Source organism: Ranitomeya imitator, chromosome 2, assembly GCF_032444005.1.
Source record: "Ranitomeya imitator isolate aRanImi1 chromosome 2, aRanImi1.pri, whole genome shotgun sequence".
Taxonomy (NCBI): Eukaryota; Metazoa; Chordata; class Amphibia; order Anura; family Dendrobatidae; genus Ranitomeya; species Ranitomeya imitator.
In genome coordinates this window covers 827,497,863-827,519,643 of record NC_091283.1, presented here as the reverse complement: position 1 = coordinate 827,519,643, position 21,781 = coordinate 827,497,863, and the positions used below count along the sequence as shown (strand labels likewise).

The window sequence follows — 21,781 nt, the reverse complement described above, 5'->3', positions numbered from 1 at the left end:
ATCCGCACACAGAATAAACCTAAGAATCACTATCAGATCCATGACGCCTAATCTGTTTTATATCCGTAGTCCTGTAAATGTTTACAGCGACCTGGACCACCGCATGTGCCCCCGGCAGATTCTACATCATCTCCTCCAAGGGCGGCAGCTTATATCCGGGGAGAGCAAAGTGGGCCGATGCTTTCCTCCTCCTCCGACATAATTGAGAGGACCTGTATGCGTTACAGGGTCGGCCAGTCATGATGAACTCGATGGTGTCACCCTAACGGGGGGCTGCAGCCTGTGGCCCATAGAGAAGACCAATACGATTAAAGGCCCATGGTCGTTCAGGGGGCTTTTGTAAATTTTTTTTTTTTTTTTTTTGGATGCATGTATTTTTTTTTTTTTATTCTAAAAGCCTGTATTTTGAGCAAAAAAAATAATTTTTGCAAATTTTTTTTTTATTAAAAATGTTGCATCACTTTACCTTTGCAGGCTCCTTCCCGACACATTACACTTTGATGAGAAGAGCTCAGAAACACACATATATAAGAGTGACAAACTTTCCTGTCCTAGCGAGCTCGCTGACCAATTCTTAGTCAACTCTTAGGACTATGTGCACACGTCAGGATTTCTGGCAGAAATTTCCTGAACAAAACCGGACATTTTCTGCATGAAATCCACATGCGTTTTTTGTGCGTTTATTTTTTTTTTGCTGATTTTTTTTTCCTTTTTTTTTTTTTCCCCCCCGGAGGTTCCCAATGCAATAATTATAGTAGGAAAACTGCAATAAATCTGCTAAAATAATGAACATGCTGCGGTTTTTACCGCGATGCGTTTTTTTTCGCAAATATGCACAAAAATTGCGGAATGCATTATAAATGATGGGATGCTTACGTACGCGTTTTCTAAGCGTTTTTATAGCAAAAAGACACGAAAAATCCTGAACGTGTGCACACAGCCTTAAGTCCGCAGCACAGAGGATACAGAAGACAAACGGTGCAACTTTTTTAACAAAACCATATTGCAAAAATGAATTTTAGTTCCAAATTCATGCATTTAAGTGAAGAAAAAAAAAAAAAGTCACCGTTGGTGGACAACCCCCTCTAAATAATATGGTATGGCTCTTGGAGTTGGTTAGTTATATATCATCTATATTATATAGGATTTCTGGGTTAGCAAACGTAAAAAACCCAAGTTTGACTCCCACATAATGTTATAGTGAGTAATCCGCTTCTGCTTTCTGGTAGCAGCATCCTTCTGAACTGTCCATTCTGCGCATGCGTATTCTAGGTCACTCATGAAGCGCATGCGTTGTTTATGGTGACGTAATACCGGCTTTCACTGGGCATGCGTGGTAATGATACCCAGCTGCCGGGTTGTTGTGCGCATGCTCTGTAGGCATGGCTCCGGCCGACGTGAGGTGAGCGCAGTGACATCCGGTTCTTGCAGGTACCCGGGAGTCAGAATGACGGGAGAGAGGCGGAGGCGCTGCGGAAAGGCGAGACTATGAGCGGCGGCGCCGGGCAGGTGAGGAGCGGGCACCGGGGAGAACACGGAGGAGGCGAGGCTGCGTCACCTGTAACATTGTAACATTCTCCCACACAATGCTGTTAACCCCCGCACTCCCGGCCGGGATTTCTGTTTGTTTCCGCCTTCTCTTTTTTTCCTATCCTTCTTCCAACAGCCATAACTTTAATATATATATATATATATATATATATATATATATATATATATATATATATATATATATATATATATAGATATATATATATATAGATATATATATATATAAGTAATTTTCCACTTTGCCATGTGGGGGCTCTTTTTTTTTTTTTAAAGACCATTTATATTTTTGTTTGACACTATTCATATCTACTGTATAATAATACCACCAAAAGAATTCCTCTATAAACAATTGACTGTGATCCTCTTCACAATTAGATAGCAGAGACAGTGAAGTCACAACACGACCAAAATAAAAAAAAAATGAATAAATACCTTTATTGGGATATCAGACAGGAAAATTCCATGAATAGCCTAAATGCAGTACAAGTAAATTACACTTTAAAATAACCACATATATAGTTTGCAGCAGAGATGATAGGAAAAAACACCCCTCTGCTGCTCATGGACTAGCATAATCTGGCAACCGAGACAAAATAGAAAATGTGACTTGTATCTCCAAATACTACTCATCTCCAAGGATATACATGAGGATAAGTCTATAAAGATATCATGTAACAAATACCCCATATGTTGTAAATCTACATGGCCGCTATATATCCCCTAGCATGGATAGGCATGATAGGATATAACATCATAGATTTTGCCCCAATAAAAGTCAATAGGTTAGGTCTCATAGAACAGAGGTGTCAAACTGCATTCCTCGAGGGCTGCAAACAGGTCATGTTTTCAGGATTTCCTTAGTATTGCACAGGTGATGGAATCATTCTCTGCAGGTGATTCAATTATCACCTGTGCAATGCAAGGAAATCCTGAAAACATGACCTGTTTGCAGCCCTCGAGGAATGCAGTTTGACACCCCTGTCATAGAACATGCTTAGAGTATGAAAAACCTCTGTCTGTCATGGAAATCCAAGTCGCTGATTGGTCGTGGCAAAACGCCCACAACCATTGCCACGACCAATCAGCAAAATGGCCGCTCCTTCTTCCCCGCAGTCAGTACCCGCTCCATACTCCCCTCCAGTCAGCCCACACACAGGGTTAATGCCAGCGTTAATGGACCGCACTGTAATGCACTCCATTGATGCAGCTATTAACCCTGTGTGACCAACTTTTACTATTGATGCTGCGTATGCAGCATCAATAGTAAAAATATCTAATGTTACAAATAATAATAATAAAGAAAAAAACGTTATTCTCACCCTCCGACGTCGCGCCCTGTTCTCGGCAGTGCAAGCGTCAGGTTCCGGTGCCAAGGATGCTATGCAAGAAGGACCTGCCATGACGTCACGTCACGCTCTTGCCAACCCTGGGACCGGAAGCTGCCGCGTGCACCGCACACAGGGGCAAGGACTACAAGGGGCCCTCGGAAGGTGAGTATATGTTCATTTTAAGTTTTTTTTAACCTGTTACATACGTGGCTGGGCAATATACTACGTGGCTGGGCAGTTTACGTGACTGGGCAGTTTACTACGTGTTTGTGCTGTATACTACGTGGATCTGTGCTGTATACTATGTCGCTGGGCAATATAGTACGTGATTGGGCAATATAGTACGTGGCTGGGCTATATAGTACGTGGACATGCATATTCTAGAATACCCGATGCGTTAGAATCGGGCCACCATCTAGTCACTACATAATGTGCTAAAAAAAATGTGGGAAGAAATCTAAAATGAAAAAAAATTATTCAACTTTTTTGTGTTTTTAAGCCTCTCATTGTGCAGGTAATAATAATAATAATCTTTATTTTTATATAGCGCTAACATATTCCGCAGCGCTTTACAGTTTGCACACACTATCATCAAGACGACCCTGTGATCCGATTCTCCAGGGCGATGCCGAACTTGTATACATTATTATTTTAATTGTTAAAAAAAAAAAGTTTAAGAATTTTGAAAAAAAAAATTAGTAAAACCTGTAGGTTTTTTCTATTTCCTCACCAATAGAGGTGTGTGATGAGCTGTATTTTTTTTTTATATATATATTTTTCAAGGTTTTGATTGCTTTTTGCTGCATTTTTGTGGGTGGTGGAGCAGGTGATGTCAGATCACCCTCTGTCAAAAAAAATATATTTAATTTTTTTAATTTTTTTTTTTTTTGATACATTGTTTCATGTTGATTTGATGTCCCCAGGTAATGAACAGTGGGAATGAGAAACATCCGGCGCCTTTTCTTGAGGTGCCTTCGCCTGGGACACAGAAGGAAATTCACATATGTGCACCTGCTGACGGATTCGCTGCGTTACAGCCGCCTTTGCCTCGTGTCCTTAGCCTATAACTCCTTCACGAACAGCGATGTCGTCATAGAGTCTCTCTTTGAGCCAATTTATTGGTTGGTGGATCATGTGACGAGATGGTTTGGCATCGTAAGTGTTTCCTTCCCGTATACCTCCAAACACCTTTTTCTTTTATTTATTTTTCATGATATTTTTTGTCATTATTATTATTATTAATAATTTATTTAAAAAATTTTTTATAGGTGTTTGTCGCTCTGGTGATCTTACTGACCAGCTCCATTGTGCTGATCGTGTACATCTGCCTCCTTCCTCTTATACTCCAAACATACTCCATCGCCTGGATCTGCTGGCACGTCGCCTATGGCCACTGGAATCTCCTCCTGATAGTGTTTCACTATTACAAGGCGATCACCACCCCCCCTGGGTATCCTCCGCAGGTAGCTTCTTTTTACAAGATACACATGCGCGACTGCTGCTTCATTCAGATTGGTCACAAGTTCCATGTACTAGCAATCCATTAGTAATGGGACCCTCAATGATCTAGTAGTTATCACTTGTTCTCATCGGACTACCAGTATAGTCAAGGGTTTGTATCAATAGGATAGGGGACCTCCATGGATCGGCAGAGGGCGAGCATGTGCACCTTTACTCCATTCATTCTCTGCTTGATAATACTGTGTTCTGCTATTTCCGCTAGTCCTATAAAAAGCTAGTGGAGTGGAGGTACACGTGCTCAACCACTGCTCTATTCAGACAAGACTCTGAATTCCGTGGGGGCCCAGAGGTCGGACCCCAGGAATTAGAGACGAGTATATTAATTTGCTGGACCCTATGAGTCACTGGAGCCTCGTCCTAGCTGCTGGTAACCCCGGCTCCTCTTCTGATTAATAGGCTGCATCGCTTCAGGCTTACATGTTAGGCTACTTTCACACTAGCGTCGGAATCTCCCCGTCGCAATGCGTCGGGCAGAGATTCCGACACTAGCGTTTGACGCACTGCACAACCATTGTGAGGTGTGGGGAGGTGGGGGCGGAGTTCCGGCCGCGCATGCGCGGTCGGAAAAAGCGGTCCGTCAGGAGCAAAAAACGTTACATGTAACGTTTTTTGCTCCCGGCGGTCCGCCACAACACGGCGCAACCGTCGCATGACGGTTGCGACGTGTGGCAAAGCGTCGCAATGCGTCGCTAATGTTAATCTATGGGGCAAAACCGCATCCTGCAAACAACTTTGCAGGATGCGTTTTTTGCCATAAACGACGCATTGCGACGTCTGGCAAAAAACGCCAGTGTGAAAGTAGCCTTATAGGAGGCATTGGAGGTTCAGGCAGTAGGAGGAGGTTCACAGGATCCCATCCGGTGACCACAGAATACTAACATGACCCCCTGGACTACTAGGGAACAATAGGTTATCCGTTCTCTTATCAATGGGGAATAACTTGGGCACTTGCTTATAACTCCCTTTAACTGTTGTAGATTGCAGGTTTGCCATCTTTTTTTTGCGTTTATTTTATGCAGCCTGTTCTTGCCACAAGTAATGTATGAAACAATGGCAAAATTATGTTTTATCCTGTCCCTACGTTTCATTTTCATAGAATCAATGTATTTCCTTCAGTTTGAGGGATTTAACATTCCTACTGTTTGTGTTAATCAGGCTCAGAAGAATATCCCATCGGTGTCGGTTTGCCGGAAATGCATCGCTCCAAAACCTGCCCGGACTCATCACTGTAGCATTTGTAATAAGTATGTGATAAGGTTTTAAGGTTTTTTGTTTTCTTCTTTAGAATTGACCGTTTTGGGGCGCAACAATCCTTTTCAAAGATAAAGGCGCTATCCAGATGTCATAAAATTGGAACCCAACTTCTATGGAATCCGATGGCCGGGATCCTCGGGAGGGGGAGAAGGGAATCCGATTGTTGGGATCCTCGGTGGTGGTGGGGTGTCCGATGGTTGGGATCCTTGAGGGGCTCTCTGATGGCTGGGATCCTTGTGGGGGTATCCGATGTCATAAAATAGGAACCCCATTCTATGGAATCCGATGGCCGGGATCCTTGGGGTGGCTGGGGTCCTCTGAGAGGATATCCGATGGTTAAGATCCTCGGGGGGGGGGGAGGGGGGAATTGGTATCCGACTGTTGGGATCCTCGGGGGGGAATGCAACGGTTGGGATCCATGGTGGAAAAGGGGTATCTGACGGTTGGGATCCTGGGAGGGGGGAGATCTGACAGTTGGGATCCTTGGTGGGGGGAGATCTGACGGTTGGGATCCTCGGGGGATCGTTATACTTGTCTGTCTTCAGCAGTCCCATAGACAATGAATGGAGCGAAGGTTGAGCATGTGCACCTCCAGCATTCAGGATGGGGCTGCAGAGCTCCTTTCTCGGGAACTATCAATCGGCAAGTTATCCCCTATGGAATAATGGGAATCATCCTTTGACTGTGAATTCCCCATATGTGACACGTAAGCTGTCTCTCTATATAATTATGTGGTCCGTCCTCTTCAGTCTCGTTATAGACATTCCTACGCCATAAACATTTTACAGGTCTGGGGGAAGTTTCGTCATTATAAATAGTTATTATGGTGCCCTAGTAATAACATACAATGGGATCATTCACTGAAAACACTTTTTGCCTGGCTGTGAAATAGAATAACCTCATTTTTATGTTCGGTCAGTAGATTTGATCTAGAACCAGGTCGTCCATGATGGACAATCATTATTAATCATCTTCTCTTCACAGATGCATATTGAAAATGGATCACCATTGCCGTATCCTTTGTGAATAGATTTGAGTCGATTATTATTTGTGAAAGGTGAATAACATGGTCGTATAAAGAACCTCGTGGATCATTAGGTAGCCCTGCCCAGGTCTGTCTCTCCTCCGTACATGACACTCTCCAGTTTTGGAGGGGAGCAGTGTGGGACTGAGCACGTCATGTGACTTGGGTGGAGGTCTCTGTACCACGACCCCCCTGCGAGCAAATATCTAACTTGTCACCATAACATGTCAAAGTTTTGTGAAAGTGAAGTTACTTTTCAAACCGTAAAAAAAAAAAAAAAAAAACATAATAACGAAGCTGTGTTTTCTAATGCGTTGGATATGTTATTCTTTAACGTGTTCCCATTGTAGCCTGGCTTAATAACTGTGTGGGGCACCACAACCATCGCTACTTCTTCTCCTTCTGCCTCTTTATGACCTTGGGTTGTATCTACTGTAGTATCAGCAGCCGAGTCATGTTCCGGGAAGCCTACGCAGCCATCGAGGTGAGAGACGCTCGTTTTCCCATAATTGACTTATACAGTACAGACCAAAAGTTTGGACGCACCTTCTCATTTAAAGATTTTTCTGTATTTTCATGACTATGAAAATTGTACATTCACATTGAAGGCATCAAAACTGTGAACTAACACATGTGGAATTATATACTTATCAAAAAAGTGTGAAACAACTGAAATTATGTCTTATATTCTAGGTTCTTCAAAGTAGCCACCTTTTGCTTTGATGACTGCTTTGCACACTCTTGGCATTCTCTTGATGAGCTTCAATAGGTAGTAACCGGGAATGGTCTTCCAACAATCTTGAAGGAGTTCCCAGAGATGCTTAGCACTTGTTGGCCCTTTTGCCTTCACTCTGCGGTCCAGCTCACCCCAAACCATCTCCATTGGGTTCAGGTCTGGTGACTGTAGAGGCCAGGTCACCTGGTGTAGAACCCATCACTCTCCTTCTTGGTCAAATAGCCCTTACGCAGCCTGGAGGTGTGTTTGGGGTCATTGTCCTGTTGAAAAATAAATGATGGTCCAAAAAACGCAAACCGGATGGAATAGCATGCTGCTGCAAGATGCTGTGGTAGCCATGCTGGTTCAGTATGCCTTCAATTTTGAATAAATCCCCACCAGTGTCACCAGCAAAGCCCCCCCACACCATCACACCTCCTCCTCCATGCTTCACGGTGGGAACCAGGCAAAGTTTTCCCAATTTTTCAGACTGACTGACCTTCATTTCTTAAAGTAATGTTGGCCACTCGTTTTTCTTTACTTAGCTGCTTTTTTCTTGCCATAATACCAATTCTAACAGTCTATTCAGTAGGACTATCAGCTGTGCATCCACCAGACGTCTGCACAACACAACTGATGGTCCCAACCCCATTTATAAGGCAAGAAATCCCACTTATTAAACCTGACAGGGCACACCTGTGAAGTGAAAACCATTTTCTGTGACTACCTCTTGAAGCTCATCAAGAGAATGCCAAGAGTGTGCAAAGCGGTCATCACAGCAAAAGGTGGCTACTTTGAAGAACCTAGAATATAAGACATAATTTCAGTTGCCTCACACTTTTTTGTTAAGTATATAATTCCACGTGTTAATTCATATTTTTGATGCCTTCAGTGTGAATGTACAATTTTCGTAGTCGTGAAAATACAGAAAAATCTTAAAATGAGAAGATATGTCCAAACTTTTGGTCTGTACCTTATGTGAAAGTCTCTGTAGGATAATTCATGTTCTAGTATCTGATATAGTGTTTGATGTCAAGCCTAAACTAAAGCATCGTGTGTACAGACACTGAAACAGCAGTGCTGGGGGATTTGGGCTGAAGCCAGTGTGATTACTAATCTGGAGGAGAGTGGGCTTTATACTTGTGAGATCGGTTTCCGGTAGTTACTTGTCAACCCCGACTAGTTTTGAGGTGATTAGATGCGTGTTGTTACCGGAGCTCCAGAAGAACATCTTGTAGATGCTTCATAAAGTGGCTGCACGCGGTGCCCAAACTCATAATTCCAGAAGATGAGAGGGGGGGGGGGGGAAAATAAAAAGATTTTGGCAATAATTTCCTGCACTATTGTCCTGTTAGAATCTGCCTAACTAATGTTAGGAAAAACTACACATTAAAGGAGCGATTCGTCATCCAGCCCATGCCGAGTTTCAAGAGCCTGTGGTCGTCCTCCATGCCCCCACCCTGTTTTGAGAGATTGTGCATAGTCCTCCAGTCCCTACCCAGTTTTGAGAGCCTGCATGTTGTCCTCCACTCCCTTGCCGATTTTTTAGCACCCATGGGTGATCATCCCCTTTCCAGCTTTGAGCGCTATACTTCATGCCCCTCCCCAGTTTTTTAAGCGCCCACAGGTTGTTTTCCTCCCCTCTGCCCAATTTTGAGCGTGCACGGGTCATTCTCTACACCCCTGCCCATTTTTGAGCACCTTCCACGCTCCTGCCCAGTTTTGAGCGACTTCAGGTCATCCTCCACGCCCCTGACGAGTTTTGAGCCCCACCTTCCCCCTTCATACCCACCTCCATCCCCCTCCTCCCGCTAAGAGAGAGCCTGTGCGTGTGCAGTCCTCCAACCACTCCACCCCCATGCCCAGTAAGAGAGGCTGTAAGTCCTCTACCCCACCCCCTCAGAGAGAGAGCCTGTGAGTCCTCCTCCACCCTCATGCCCACTCGGAGAGCCTGTGAGTCCTCCTCCACCCTCGTGCCCACTCGGAGAGCCTGTGAGTCCTGTTCTTCACACCATTGCTGTGTGTATAAAGCGCGGCCGGTCACTGTGGGCAGGATTAAGGAATCACAAGCTTTCAAGAGTTTCTTTTTAACCAATAGCCGCTTGTGTCTTAGTGGTTTGCAGTATACCATCCTCATCCTCTCCCTGTCCTTCCTCGTATTCCGTTGTTCCGGAGTTCTGCAGAACGTTGCTCAGTTCCGCTAGACTGTAATTGTGGTCCTATTTCCCTCCTATTAGACAATGAAGCACCAGGAGGCGGAGAGGCTCCAGCATGCAGGCAATGAGGTGGGCGAAGCGGCTACCTATGTGTGTGACTAACGCGGCCTCACGTCCTGCTGATCACGCACGACTCCACTGTTCTCTGTCTCTGTAACGTCCTGTCTGTATATTGTCCGTCTCTGCTCTTCTGGTGTAGAAAGCCATAATGTGACTAACCAGTGTACATGCCATCATTAAAGCTGCAGGAGTCTGTAAAGTAGATCTTAAAGTAGATCTGTCACTAGATTAACAATACAGTATTGCATAGACTGGATGAAGCGGTTCTACTTACTTTGAAAAACCATGTCAGACTGGCTGTGCAATCCTGATATGATGATGAGCATTTTGTTAGTGGTAGAACACTTGAGTCCTCAGTCTCCTCCCAACCAGCCTGACTGCTGCAGTTTGTACTGACCAGTCTGAGATCTCAGCAGGGAAGAGGGACACTGAGGAGCTGTCAATTAGGCTAGGTGGATAGAGCTTAAAGAGCGGGGAAGAGGGGACACGGGAAGCGGTCAGTCAGACTTGAAGGTCAAAGATTGAGTGTAAACCTCTAAAAAGGATTATACAGCCACTCTCGCATGGATTTTCACAGTAAGTTCACCTGCCTCATCAAGCTTAATTATATAATATTCACAGGGCCCTTCTCTTAATTTTTTTTATTATTGTACCAATGTGTAAAAAATAAATCTTCCTTTGCTTGTGGGGGCCGCACAATATAAAGTTTGGTCAGACATTAGCCAGTCCAGGAGGCTTTCTGTTGAGTTTGATGGTATTATATGAGGCTTTTCATCTCATACCACCAGCCAAGAAGAATTTTAACAAGACGAGGGGCGACATATGTATAAAGCACACAAATTGTATAGCTACAGTTTACTGTGTTTGCAATTTGCGGTTGCGTTGTGGTTTTCGAAAGTCACGACAAAAGCACATTTTGTCCAATAAATAATTTGCGTCACTTTTCCTTTTTTGCCATCTGGTATATTCGTTGTTGGTTTTTGTGTCAAATTGTTGAAAACTGTGCACGTGTCAACCGTATTTACATTTTTAATTGAATTGTTTGGGGGTTTTTTTGTTTGTTTTTTCTTAAAAAAAAAAAATAAAAAATTTGTTCCACTAAAAGTTGGCATCTGGAATACATTTGACAAAAATGTAGCAACATTTTAAAGTTGCAGTTGATGAATCAGCCCGAAAACATGTGGAACAACCCCAAAACCCCCCATCCACAATGATGATCCTCAAAATAAAAGGAAAAGAAACAAATGGGTGAACGCATATAAAATAGACTTTAAAAAAGGTAAAAAAGAATAAGGAGAAAAATGAAAAATGTGAAAAGCACCAAAACCTAGATGAAAACAGGCGCAAATACAGTAAGGAATTACGCTCAATTGTCTTTGCAGCGATATTCACATATATCTGTCTATCTATCTATCTATCTATCTATCTATCTATCTATCTATCTATCTATCTATCTATCTATCTATATATATATATATATATATATATAAATAACATTTTTGGATACCATGAAATAAAAAGTGCACCGTGAGTTCAAAGTTCACTAATTACAGAAAATTCCCCAAAAGAGCAGAAAAAAAAAAAAAATCTGAGCACTTTATCTCCTATTTAGTCTCATGAAATATATAAATCTTCTATCTCTCAACTCAGCCTGGTCCATCTCTTCCTCACTGTCTAGTGTTACTGCAGCAGGAGCCTCTCCCCTCTGCTCTGTTTGTAGTGGGTTGAAGATTGCTAAGCCCTCCTTCCCCCTCCAAAAAAAAAAAACCTGCCTGGCCAGCAGGAGAATAACCCCTGCAGGGTTTTTCTACAAAGCTGATTGCTTCAGAATTAAAATTCTGAGACAACTAGACTATAGGTATATTTGCACATTTATTTTTAGGCTTAATATGTTTCTCTAATACAGAGGAGTTCCTCATTTTAGACCTTCCCCAATTAGCTATAGCAGATCCAAAAATAACATTTCTTGTACTAGTGGACCCAGCATGTCTGCGCGTTATGCAGAGAGATGACTGATTTTTTTTTTAGTACTGTGTAATACTTTTTTTCTCCACTGGAGGCACTGCAGGAATATGAAACACTTACTACAAGGTGTCATCACAGGTTACTGATGATCAGCAGCAGATGGACTTGTGATAAACTTATAGTTAGTGATCCTTTATGCCAAAAAAAAGAATGTCCAAAGGGGAAAACATCGATTTTTAAAGGTTCTGTCTTTTTGATGGAACCCCTTTAAATGCTTGTGTTTATGTGAGGTATAATTCCAACCTGTCTAAGATGCACTGAAACTAAGTATATTTGATGTCTTTCTTTCAGACGTACAGCCAGACGCCACCTCCAGCCTTCTCTTTTCGGGAGAGAGTTTTTCACAAGTGCATCATATACCTCTGGGTGCTTTGCAGGTACGATGTTTGCAGCCGACTTCCTGATTTTCAGTACCTGGCCCTCTTGCCACTGGATGTAAAGTGCTGGTCGAGGGCTGTGTTGGGTGGGGGGGATGCGAGCCGCCGGCTTTGTTTTGCAGGCCGCCAGCTGTGTTAAATATATTTATTTTATCAGTGAGACACATATATATATTTATATTTAATACAGCGCTAGATACCGTAGCTTAAAAGCCGGTAATTCAATTGCCGCCTTTTTCTATCTCCTTCCCAAACCCGTCAGGATATGAGACATGGTTTACATACAGTAAACCATTTCATATCCCTTATTTTTGTAGTACATATTCCTCACTAATAATGTTCCAAGTGTCTGTGTGTAAAATTTGGTGGCTCTAGCTATTAAAATACATGGTTAAAACACGGAAAAAATTGGCGTGGGCTCCTGCGCAATTTTCTCCGCCAGAGTGGGAAAGCCAGTGACTGAGGGCAGATATTAATAGCCTGGAGAGGGTCCATGGCTATTGCCCCCCGCCCGGCTAAAAACATCTGCCCCCAGCCACCCCAGAAAAGGCACATCTAGAAGATGCACCTATTCTGGCACTTAGCCTCTCTCTTCCCACTCCCGTGTAGTGGTGGGATATGGGGTAATGAAGGGTTAATGTCACCTTGCTATTGTAAGGTGACATTAAGCCAGGTTAATAATGGAGAGGCGTCAATAAGACACCTCTCCATTATTAATCCAATAGTAGGAAATGGTTAATAAAACACGCACGTTATGAAAAAAAGTATTTTATTGAAATAGACACAGGGTGTTGTAATAGTTTATTATACTCTCAATCCAATTGAAGACCCTTGTCACCTGAAACAAAGTGAAAATAAAAAAGCAATAATATCCCATACCTTCCGTCGTTCAGTCTTGTCCCATGATGTAAATCCATCTGAAGGGGTTAAATAATTTTACAAGCAGGAGCTCTGCTAATGCAGCCACCCCTGCCTGTAAAATCTGGGGAATGATTGGAAAGCAAGGGAACATAGCTACCTAGACTTGCGGTGCTGCGCCCCCTGCTGGTATACCCTCAGATGAACTCGAGCGTGGGAATTTTTCTGAATATTTTCTCACACTCGAGTTCATCTGAGAGATATATATATACTATGTGTAGACATTTATTTTGGCTATTGTATTGTAACCTGTCAGTGTGATTTTACTGTACACCGCAATGAATTGCCGGCTTTTCTATAGAACAACGCTGCGTATTTCTCGCAAGTCACACTGCTGGTCCGTGTGTAATCCGTATTTTTCTCGCCCCCATTGACTTTCATTGGCGGATTTTTTGCGCAATACGCTGACAAACGCAGCATGCTGCAATTTTCTACATCCATACAAGACCGTATAATATGGATGCGTAAAATACGGCAGATAGGAGCTGCTCCATAGAAAATCATTGGTCCGTGTGCAATGCGTATTTTCTCTCATACGTCCGTAAAACTCGCTAGTGTGACGCCGGCCTTAGATGTCACTGTCAATTAGACCTTGGGGGACTTAGGCTACTTCCACACTAGCGTCGTTTTCAATACGTCGCAATGCGTCGTTTAGGGGAAAAAATGCATCCTGCAAAGTTGTCTGCAGGATGCGTTTTTTCCCCATAGACTAACATTAGCGACGCATTGACACACGTCGCAAGTGTGAAAGTAGCCTTAGGAAAATTAAATATGAAATAAAAAAATATAAAAGTTCAAAACTTCCACCTACTTTTTTTTTTTTTTTGCCAGAACGTAACTAAATTCTACTTTCCAGTTTTTTTTTTAAATAATGCATGTTTGGTACACGTGTCTCTGTCCAAACTATGTATTGTATTATTTATCCCATCCATTGAACGTCAAAACCCAAAAAATGTGGAATGGCAGAATTGCTCTTTTTTGGTATCCTGAAAAAGGGGAATAAAAAGTGATCAAAAAGTCACATGGACCTTTAAATGGTAATGATAAAAACTTCTTGTACAGAAATAAAAAAAAAAACCTGTTTCTAAAACACAGTTAATCGACTGAAAGATCTTAAGGTACCGTTACATTAAGCGACGCTGCAGCGATATAGACAACGATGCCGATCGCTGCAGCATCGCTGTTTAGTCGTTGGGTGGTCGCTGGAGAGCTGTCACACAGACAGCTCTCCAGCGACCAACGATGCCGAAGTCCCCTAGTAACCAGGGTAAACATCGGGTTACTAAGCGCAGGGCCGCGCTTAGTAACCCAATGTTTACCCTGGTTACCATTGTAAATGTAAAAAAAAAAAAAAACACTACATACTTACATTCCGGTGTCTGTCCCGTCCCTCGGCATTCTGCTTCCCTGCACTGTGTAAGCGCCGGCCGTAAAGCAGAGCGGTGACGTCACCGCTGTGCTCTGCTTTACGGCCGGCCGGCGCTGACACAGTGCAGGGAAGCTGAAGGTGGGGGACGGGACAGACACCGGAATGTAAGTATGTAGTGTTTTTTATTTTTTTACTTTACGCTGGTAACCAGGGTAAACATCGGGTTACTAAGCGCGGCCCTGCGCTTAGTTACCCGATGTTTACCCTGGTTACCAGTGAACACATCGCTGGATCGGCGTCACACACGCCGATTCAGCGATGTCAGCGGGAGATCCAGCGACGAAATAAAGTTCTGGCCTTCTAGCTCCGACCAACGATGTCACAGCAGGATCCTGATCGCTGCTGCGTGTAAGACATAACGATATCGCTATCCAGGACGCTGCAACGTCATGGATCGCTATCGTTATCGTTCTAAAGTCGCTCAGTGTGAAGGTACCTTTAGTTACAGCTCTAGGTAAATGATGAGGAAAAATAGAAGGAAAAAGTATCCCTGTGGCTGCATTACCCTGGAGCCGTCCCTGTCAGTGCTGATATACTCTCTTTGTGCAGTACTGGTTGGCTTTCACTTTTGCGAAGTAGCCAGTCTGAACAAGCAGAGCTGCAGTGTAAATCATAGGGGTCAGAGAGGAGGTGGATTTCAGACATCAGTAGCTATTCTGCTAGTGGCTCTGTCCACTCTCCTGACGTTGTAGTAAATGTGTTTACTGATACTTGTTCACTTTGTGCTGTTCCTCTGTTATTGCCCCTGGAAATTCATATTAAATATTATAGTTAAATATAAGCCATAGTTAATGATTTACTAATTAGAAGAACTGTCTGTTTAGACAAACCCATCGACAAGGGTAAACAGGCGATCTGTAGGGGATTGGAGTAATTCCTGCTATTGGCATTTTGCAGCTCTGTCGCGGTGGCTCTCGGTGCCCTCACGCTTTGGCACGCCATGCTCATCACCCGAGGAGAGACCAGCATAGAGAGACACATTAACAAGAAGGAGAGAAAGAGGCTGCTGGATAAAGGGAAGGTGTGTGACCTCTGCATTGACCTCTACACTATACAATTACATAAACATTCCAGGCAATTCGTGCAGGACCTGCAGCGGTGGGGGGTGAGCGCGGGGTTTCTGCAGCGGTGGGGGCTGAGCGCGGGGTTCCTGCAGCGGTGGGGGGTGGGGGTGAGTGCGGGGTTCCTGCAGCGGTGGGGGGGTGAGCGCGGGGTTTCAGCAACGATGGGAGGTGAGTGCGGGGTTCCTGCAGCGGTGGAGGGGTGAGTGCGGGGTTCCTGCAGCGGTGGGAGGGTGAGCGCGGGGTTCGTGCAGCGGTGGGGGGGTGAGCGCGGGGTTCCTGCAGCGGTGGGGGGGTGAGCGCGGGGTTCCTGCAGCGGTGGGGGGGTGAGCGCGGGGTTCCTGCAGCAGTGGGGGGGGTGAGCGCGGGCTTCCTGCAGCGGTGGGGGGGGGGGGGTGAGCGCGGGGTTTCTGCCGCGGTGGGGGTGTTCGGGGCCTGCAGTGGTGGTGGGTGCCGGGGTTCCTGTAGCAGTGGGGGGGGGGGGGGTGAGCGCGGGCTTCCTGCAGCAGTGTGTGGGGGGGGGGTGAGCGCGGGGTTTCTGCCGCGGTGGGGGTGCTCGGGGCCTGCAGTGGTGGTGGGTGCCGGGGTTCCTGTAGCAGTGGGGGGGGGGGGGGGGTGAGTTCGGGCTTCCTGCAGCGGTGGGGGGGGGGGGGTGAGCGCGGGGTTTCTGCCGCGGTGGGGGTGCTCGGGGCCTGCAGTGGTGGTGGGTGCCGGGGTTCCTGTAGCAGTGGGGGGGGGGGGGGTGAGCGCGGGCTTCCTGCAGCGGTGGGGGGGGGGGGGGGTGAGCGCGGGGTTTCTGCCGCGGTGGGGGTGCTCGGGGCCTGCAGTGGTGGTGGGTGCCGGGGTTCCTGTAGCAGTGGGGGGGGGGTGAGCGCGGGCTTCCTGCAGCGGTGTGTGGGGGGTGGGGGGTGAGCGCAGGGTTTCTGCCGCGGTGGGGGTGCTCGGGGCCTGCAGTGGTGGTGGGTGCTGGGGTTCCTGCAGTGGTGGGGGTGTGCGGGTCCTGCAGCGGTGATTACTACTATTTTTTTTTTTTTTCAGATATTTCACAATCCGTACAGCTACGGCCGCTTCAGTAACTGGAGACTTTTCTTTGGGGTTGAATCCCAGTCGTAAGTTCTCATCAGATGTAGAATTAAATGCTAAAGACGCCTACGGTGCCATTTGTTTTCTTGAATGCAGGCGTTTAAGGTTAAATAATCGTTTTGCAATTGGTTTCTATTAACACTTTTGGGACAGTTTTTAACTTTATCCAATTTTTTTGAACTCATTCTAGGGTTTATAGCTTTTATCTCTTCTCCTGATATCCTGTATGCTGATTTCTGGCCACATCAAAGTTGAGCTGAGGTTACAAATCGGCTTGGAAAAGAGATGGGAGTTATAAATCTTGCTATGCAGCAAACTCACTGATGGATTCTCAGTTAACTCATTCTGCAGCAAGCAGTTATCAGTCAGGATTTTCTCTCTCTCTCGATCCAACCTCAGGTATGGTTATAGCTCAGGTACCTAGAGATGGGAGAAATAATTCAGAGACACAGTCCTCGTCTTTCCAAACAAATCTCTGTTTATTGAATGGAAAGGGTGATCTTTTATAGGACAACATCAAAGGGAAACGAGGCATTGCACAATAATTTGGCAGAAATATGGGTTATACAATGGGTTGTCAAACACATCCTGGGATGCAAGATAAATTACGTGAGAAAATGTGGGGGGACTTTCCTTGTGTCAACGTGTCCTGGTGCAAGACTTGAAGTTCTCAAGAGAATTTGTGTGGAATCTACAGAATTTTGGGTGCTTGTACTGTATCATTATAACATTTGGAAACAACAATATGTCCTTGACGATTTCTGTGAATTGGTGAGACTGACCACCAGGCCATAAAAATATCCACGCGTAGACAGAACATGGGTCATTCTTCCATAATACTGTTTTCTGGTATTTTATTCAGGTTTGGAGATAGAAATTTAACCATTTATTTCACACAATGTAAAGTGAAGCATAGAACCCTGCCTGAGCTAACATTCCCAAAACTTATTGCAACCCGAATGCAAAAATGATTTTAACCCAAAATACATGTATTTAAATAATAATAAAAAAACAAAAAAAACAAGCAAAAATACACTGGCCCCTTGGCGGTCTGACAGCAGGGGGCACCATAACAAGTATGTAACAGCATTGTTTTTATTTTGTCTCAGGCAATGGATCACTCGTGTTCTCCTCCCGTCTGCACACCCGGCTTACGGAGACGGTCTGACATGGAGCGCTCCACATTGGATCCCCATGAAACAAGCGTCTGTCCTTGCAATCTAGAGCAAAAGCGGTTCCTCCAGGGAATGGTGCGATGTATCACCGGACACTTTGTAATGTCCAAACGATTGTGTTTGTGTTCCACCAGCAAAAAAAGGAACATGACCGACAGAGAAAAGCTTCATCGGCCATCCTGTCCTGCGTAGACCGAGTCCTCACCCAATAATGACATTAGAAAGGGAACAAAAAAGTCTATCTTCTTCCACAAACAGCACCCCTGGTGGCTGAGCCTGGTATTGCACTATTAAAATGAATAGGGCTGAGCTGCAGTGCCAGAGGCCACCTGTGAATAGAAGTGGCGCTGTTTGTGAAAGAAAGCAGTTACAGCTTTCTAATCTTAAAACAATATCTGACAAAATGGCATCTTGGACCCTTTGATTGCTGAGAGACAAAAAATGCCAGTAACCTTAAAGGGCTCGCCCAGTGCTGCTAACACTTCAGGGCATGAGTTGCATTAATGATGACCTCTTTATAAGGCTTCAGACCATTCTTCTTTGTTGAAACCGTTCCTTGACTGATGAGTGACTTCATGCTTCACTTTATTCAGCAGCAGAATTTAGCAGCAAGTTTTCTGTTTCTCTACAGCTCCCCCGCAGGTGAAATGAAGTATTGCACATTGAAATCAATGAGCTGTGCCAGGTCCTCCAGCATGAAGACTTTGAGCAGTGCGCTGACCCTATATTACTGAAGGATTTCCTGATTGGGTATTCTGACTCACTGACTCCCTCCTTAAAGGGGATGTCTAGAATTAGGGAAAAACATATCCACCTTCTTCCAAAAGCAGTACCGCCCCTGCCTACAAGTTTTGTGTTGCTCTGCAGCTAAGATTAAAGAGCTAAGGAAATACAAGACACAACCTGTAAAATGGCACTATTTTTTGAAAGAAGGTAGACAAGCTTTTTTAATTCTGGGAATTTCCTGTAAAAATGTTAATGGAACTTTGACCGGTCTTGAGAGTCCTGCATTTGCTGGATTTTCTGTGTAATGGAGAGTCCCTGATTACTAAGAGGATTTATTAGCCCTGAACCAGCCAATGTTGGCCTCGTATTCAGTATGGAGCGGTCAAAGTTTGTTAAAGGGATTCTAAGGTATATTTAAAAAAACAGCGCCACTTTTGTACATAAACTGCAATAACAGACCAAGCATGGTGGCTCAGTGGTTAGCATGGTGGCTCAGTGGTTTGCAATGCAGCCTTGCAGCACTGGGGTCCTGGGTTCAATTCCCACCAAGCTCCACGTCTACAAGGAGTTTGTATGTTCTCCCCGTATTTGCGTGGGTTTCCTCCGGGTTCTCCGGTTTCCTCCCACACTCCAAAGACATCCTGATAGGGAATCTAGATTGTGAGCCCCGATGGGGACAGTGATGATAATGTCTGAAAAGCGCTGCACAATATGATGGCATTATGTAAGCAATGCATAACAAATCTGAATAGCTGCAATGCCAGGCACAACCTATGAACAAGAGTGGCGCTGTTTCTGTAAAATATACTTTTTTGTTCACATTTAAGGGGCAAGATGGACGTCACACTCCTCATTCTCCTAGTTCTAAAATCTCTATCACTAATGGTTAATAATCACAGTGGAGCATTAGACACTATAAGAAACTTACTGCCATATTTTACTTTTGTTTTAGATTTTTTTTTTTTTTTTTTTAAACCCCTTAGTGGATTTAAGAGGCCAAAGAAATATTCACCCCATGGACTAATGCTGTGCGTTATAGCGATGGGTAATATAGATTGTATTAATGATAATTTGCTCATTTTACTACTGGACAAAGAACAATTATATTTGGCCCTAAAGTGTAACTGTAATGTTGATCATTTGTGGTCCAAGGGCTGCGAGACCCTCCGCTTGCTAAAACAGAGGAGCAGAAAAGTGGTGTGGCCTAAATGCGCCATCCATTTTGTATCAAAATTTGGACAACCAAGAGTCGGCATTAAGTCGCATATTGGGCTCATCTAGTTCCGCTTAGCACTTAAAGGGAATGTGTCATCAGAAAATGATCTATGGTTTACATCAGGTGCAAGCGTGTGTATATATTATATATTTTTTATGTTTTGTCTTTAAATCCGATTGTAATACGGGAAAACAAAAAATAAATTGTGCAACTTTCACCCAGGCCACTGGGGCTATTCTACACTCAATCACATGTACATTAGCAGTAATAGACTGAATCAAAGCGTTTATGTATTGAAGCATTGAATGAGCGTGTGCAGAGGTCATTGTACAGGAGGAGGAGGAGATGAGCTGTGACATCACCTATTGTGAATGGTGGATCCTGTGTCATCTACTATATATAGAGGTGTTATCAGTCATTGTACAGGAGGAGGAGGTGAGCTGTGACATCACCTATTGTGAATGGTGGATCCTGTGTCATCTACTATATATAGAGGTGTTATCAGTCATTGTACAGGAGGAGGAGGTGAGCTGTGACATCACCTATTGTGAATGGTGGATCCTGTGTCATCTACTATATATAGAGGTGTTATCAGTCATTGTACAGGAGGAGGAGGTGAGCTGTGACATCACCTATTGTGAATGGTGGATCCTGTGTCATCTACTATATATAGAGGTGTTATCAGTCATTGTACAGGAGGAGGAGGTGAGCTGTGACATCACCTATTGTGAATGGTGGATCCTGTGTTATCTACTGTATATAGAGGTGTTATCAGTCATTGTAATCCTGCCTTTGATGATAATGAGGCTGAAGAAAACTCCCTGAAATGGCAGGAATCTAAAATAGCCTCAGTGGACAGTGTTAATTTTTTTTTTTTTCATATTGCAACTCAAAAAAATCTGAACAAAAATATGACTGATTTTTAACAACCCCCTGATTAAAAACAATAGCTAATTTTCTGATTTCACATTCCCTTTAACACCGTACTAAGTCTTCTCCATTGTATGGGTTTTTATTTAATTTTTTAATAATCCTGGGCAACCACATTGGAGAAACTGTCTTCCATTTTGTACAGTAAAGCTAGGAGTGTGCTGTATGGCACAAGGAAGAGTTGGAGTCATCCCTCTCCCCGGGTACATGGTGTATAATGCCACTATACTGCTTTATCTAGGCCTCCAGACACGGTCATAATAAATTCCCCACCTGCTAAAGAAAATCAGAATATTCTGTCCCAGCCTGCACAGCAAAGCTGACACAAATCGGGAAATGTCAGTCCATTGTATGTGCGCTCTAGTAACCAGGGAGACAAACACGATTTGTTATTTTTGTAACCTGTGTAGTAATGTTAATATATTAATGTTACTATGTAGCTTTATTATATATATATATAAATATATTTAATGTATACATTCCTGAAAATATGGCAGCAGCTGTTATTGGCCTGCACCAGCTTTAGTGCATTAAGGTTGACTGTCCGGATCTTGATGACAGGGTGTAAATTCGCCATCCCGTATTATCAGATTACCCTCAGAAGATTCTTAGACTTGTAGTGCTCAGCGCCTCTCTGAGTGATTGCCGGCAGCCTGCAGGAATCCTTCCATCTTATTTTGCCCTCATTAATCACTCATCATGAGCAGATTTTGGTAATTTCTTCCACCATTACTGTTTGGTATGGAGCTCTGAGTGTGCCGATTGTGGAATATTGATGTGATTTATTTATTAAAAAAATCTTCTATAAAACTCCTATGTATTGTTTTCTGATTGATTTATCGGTCGGGTTAATAAGTATTCGGCGTGGACTTTCCCTTTACTACCAATGCTGTATGCAATAAGTGGGTAAGTCCCATGCAAATGGTTCCCGCTAAGCGGGCGCTGACCTGGTCCTGTTTGGTAAGCGGGAGTTCAGCCTCTATTGATCGGGACCTGCGGCAACTTGGGCCATCAGATTGAAGGGAAAAAAAGTGCAATATTATGTCGCTAGATCTATTTGGTTCTGTAGATCAGAAATACTGGATCCATAATGGAAACTGAATACTCTACAGACCACAATGTTACCTTTGGTTTGGAGCTGGCACCATTGCATTTAGAAATGCCGGTGTTCT

The 21,781-nt window shown here is 44.1% G+C and overlaps 1 protein-coding gene across 4 annotated transcripts; it reads left to right on the top strand.

Annotated features, from left to right (window-relative positions):
* The first annotated feature begins 1,360 nt into the window (after positions 1–1,360).
* Positions 1,361–21,419, top strand: ZDHHC16 (zinc finger DHHC-type palmitoyltransferase 16). 4 transcript variants are annotated; one of them, XM_069754036.1, is made up of 12 exons: positions 1,380–1,509; positions 2,900–3,041; positions 3,803–4,034; positions 4,148–4,342; positions 5,556–5,644; positions 6,639–6,667; positions 7,029–7,162; positions 9,631–9,678; positions 11,986–12,071; positions 15,316–15,439; positions 16,518–16,588; positions 17,672–21,419. In XM_069754036.1, the coding sequence occupies exons 3-12, from the start codon at positions 3,819–3,821 to the stop codon at positions 17,784–17,786; spliced, it is 1,107 nt and encodes a 368-aa protein (XP_069610137.1). In that variant the 5' UTR covers positions 1,380–1,509; positions 2,900–3,041; positions 3,803–3,818; the 3' UTR covers positions 17,787–21,419. The 4 variants fall into 4 exon arrangements, with proteins under 4 accessions (XP_069610136.1, XP_069610139.1, XP_069610137.1 ...); XM_069754035.1 differs by lacking the exon at positions 2,900–3,041 and having other exon boundaries at positions 1,361–1,509; XM_069754037.1 differs by lacking the exon at positions 2,900–3,041 and having other exon boundaries at positions 1,382–1,402.
* Positions 21,420–21,781: the final 362 nt, after the last annotated feature.

Coding starts and splice junctions, on each gene's coding strand:
- ZDHHC16 (XM_069754035.1), top strand. CDS start 3,819: ATGAGAAACATCCGGCGCCTTTTCTTGAGGTGCCTTCGCCTGGGACAC. Junction 5,645..6,638: donor CACTGTAGCATTTGTAATAA/GTATGTGATAAG, acceptor TTCTCTTCACAG/ATGCATATTGAAAATGGATC. Junction 6,668..7,028: donor GAAAATGGATCACCATTGCC/GTATCCTTTGTG, acceptor TTCCCATTGTAG/CCTGGCTTAATAACTGTGTG.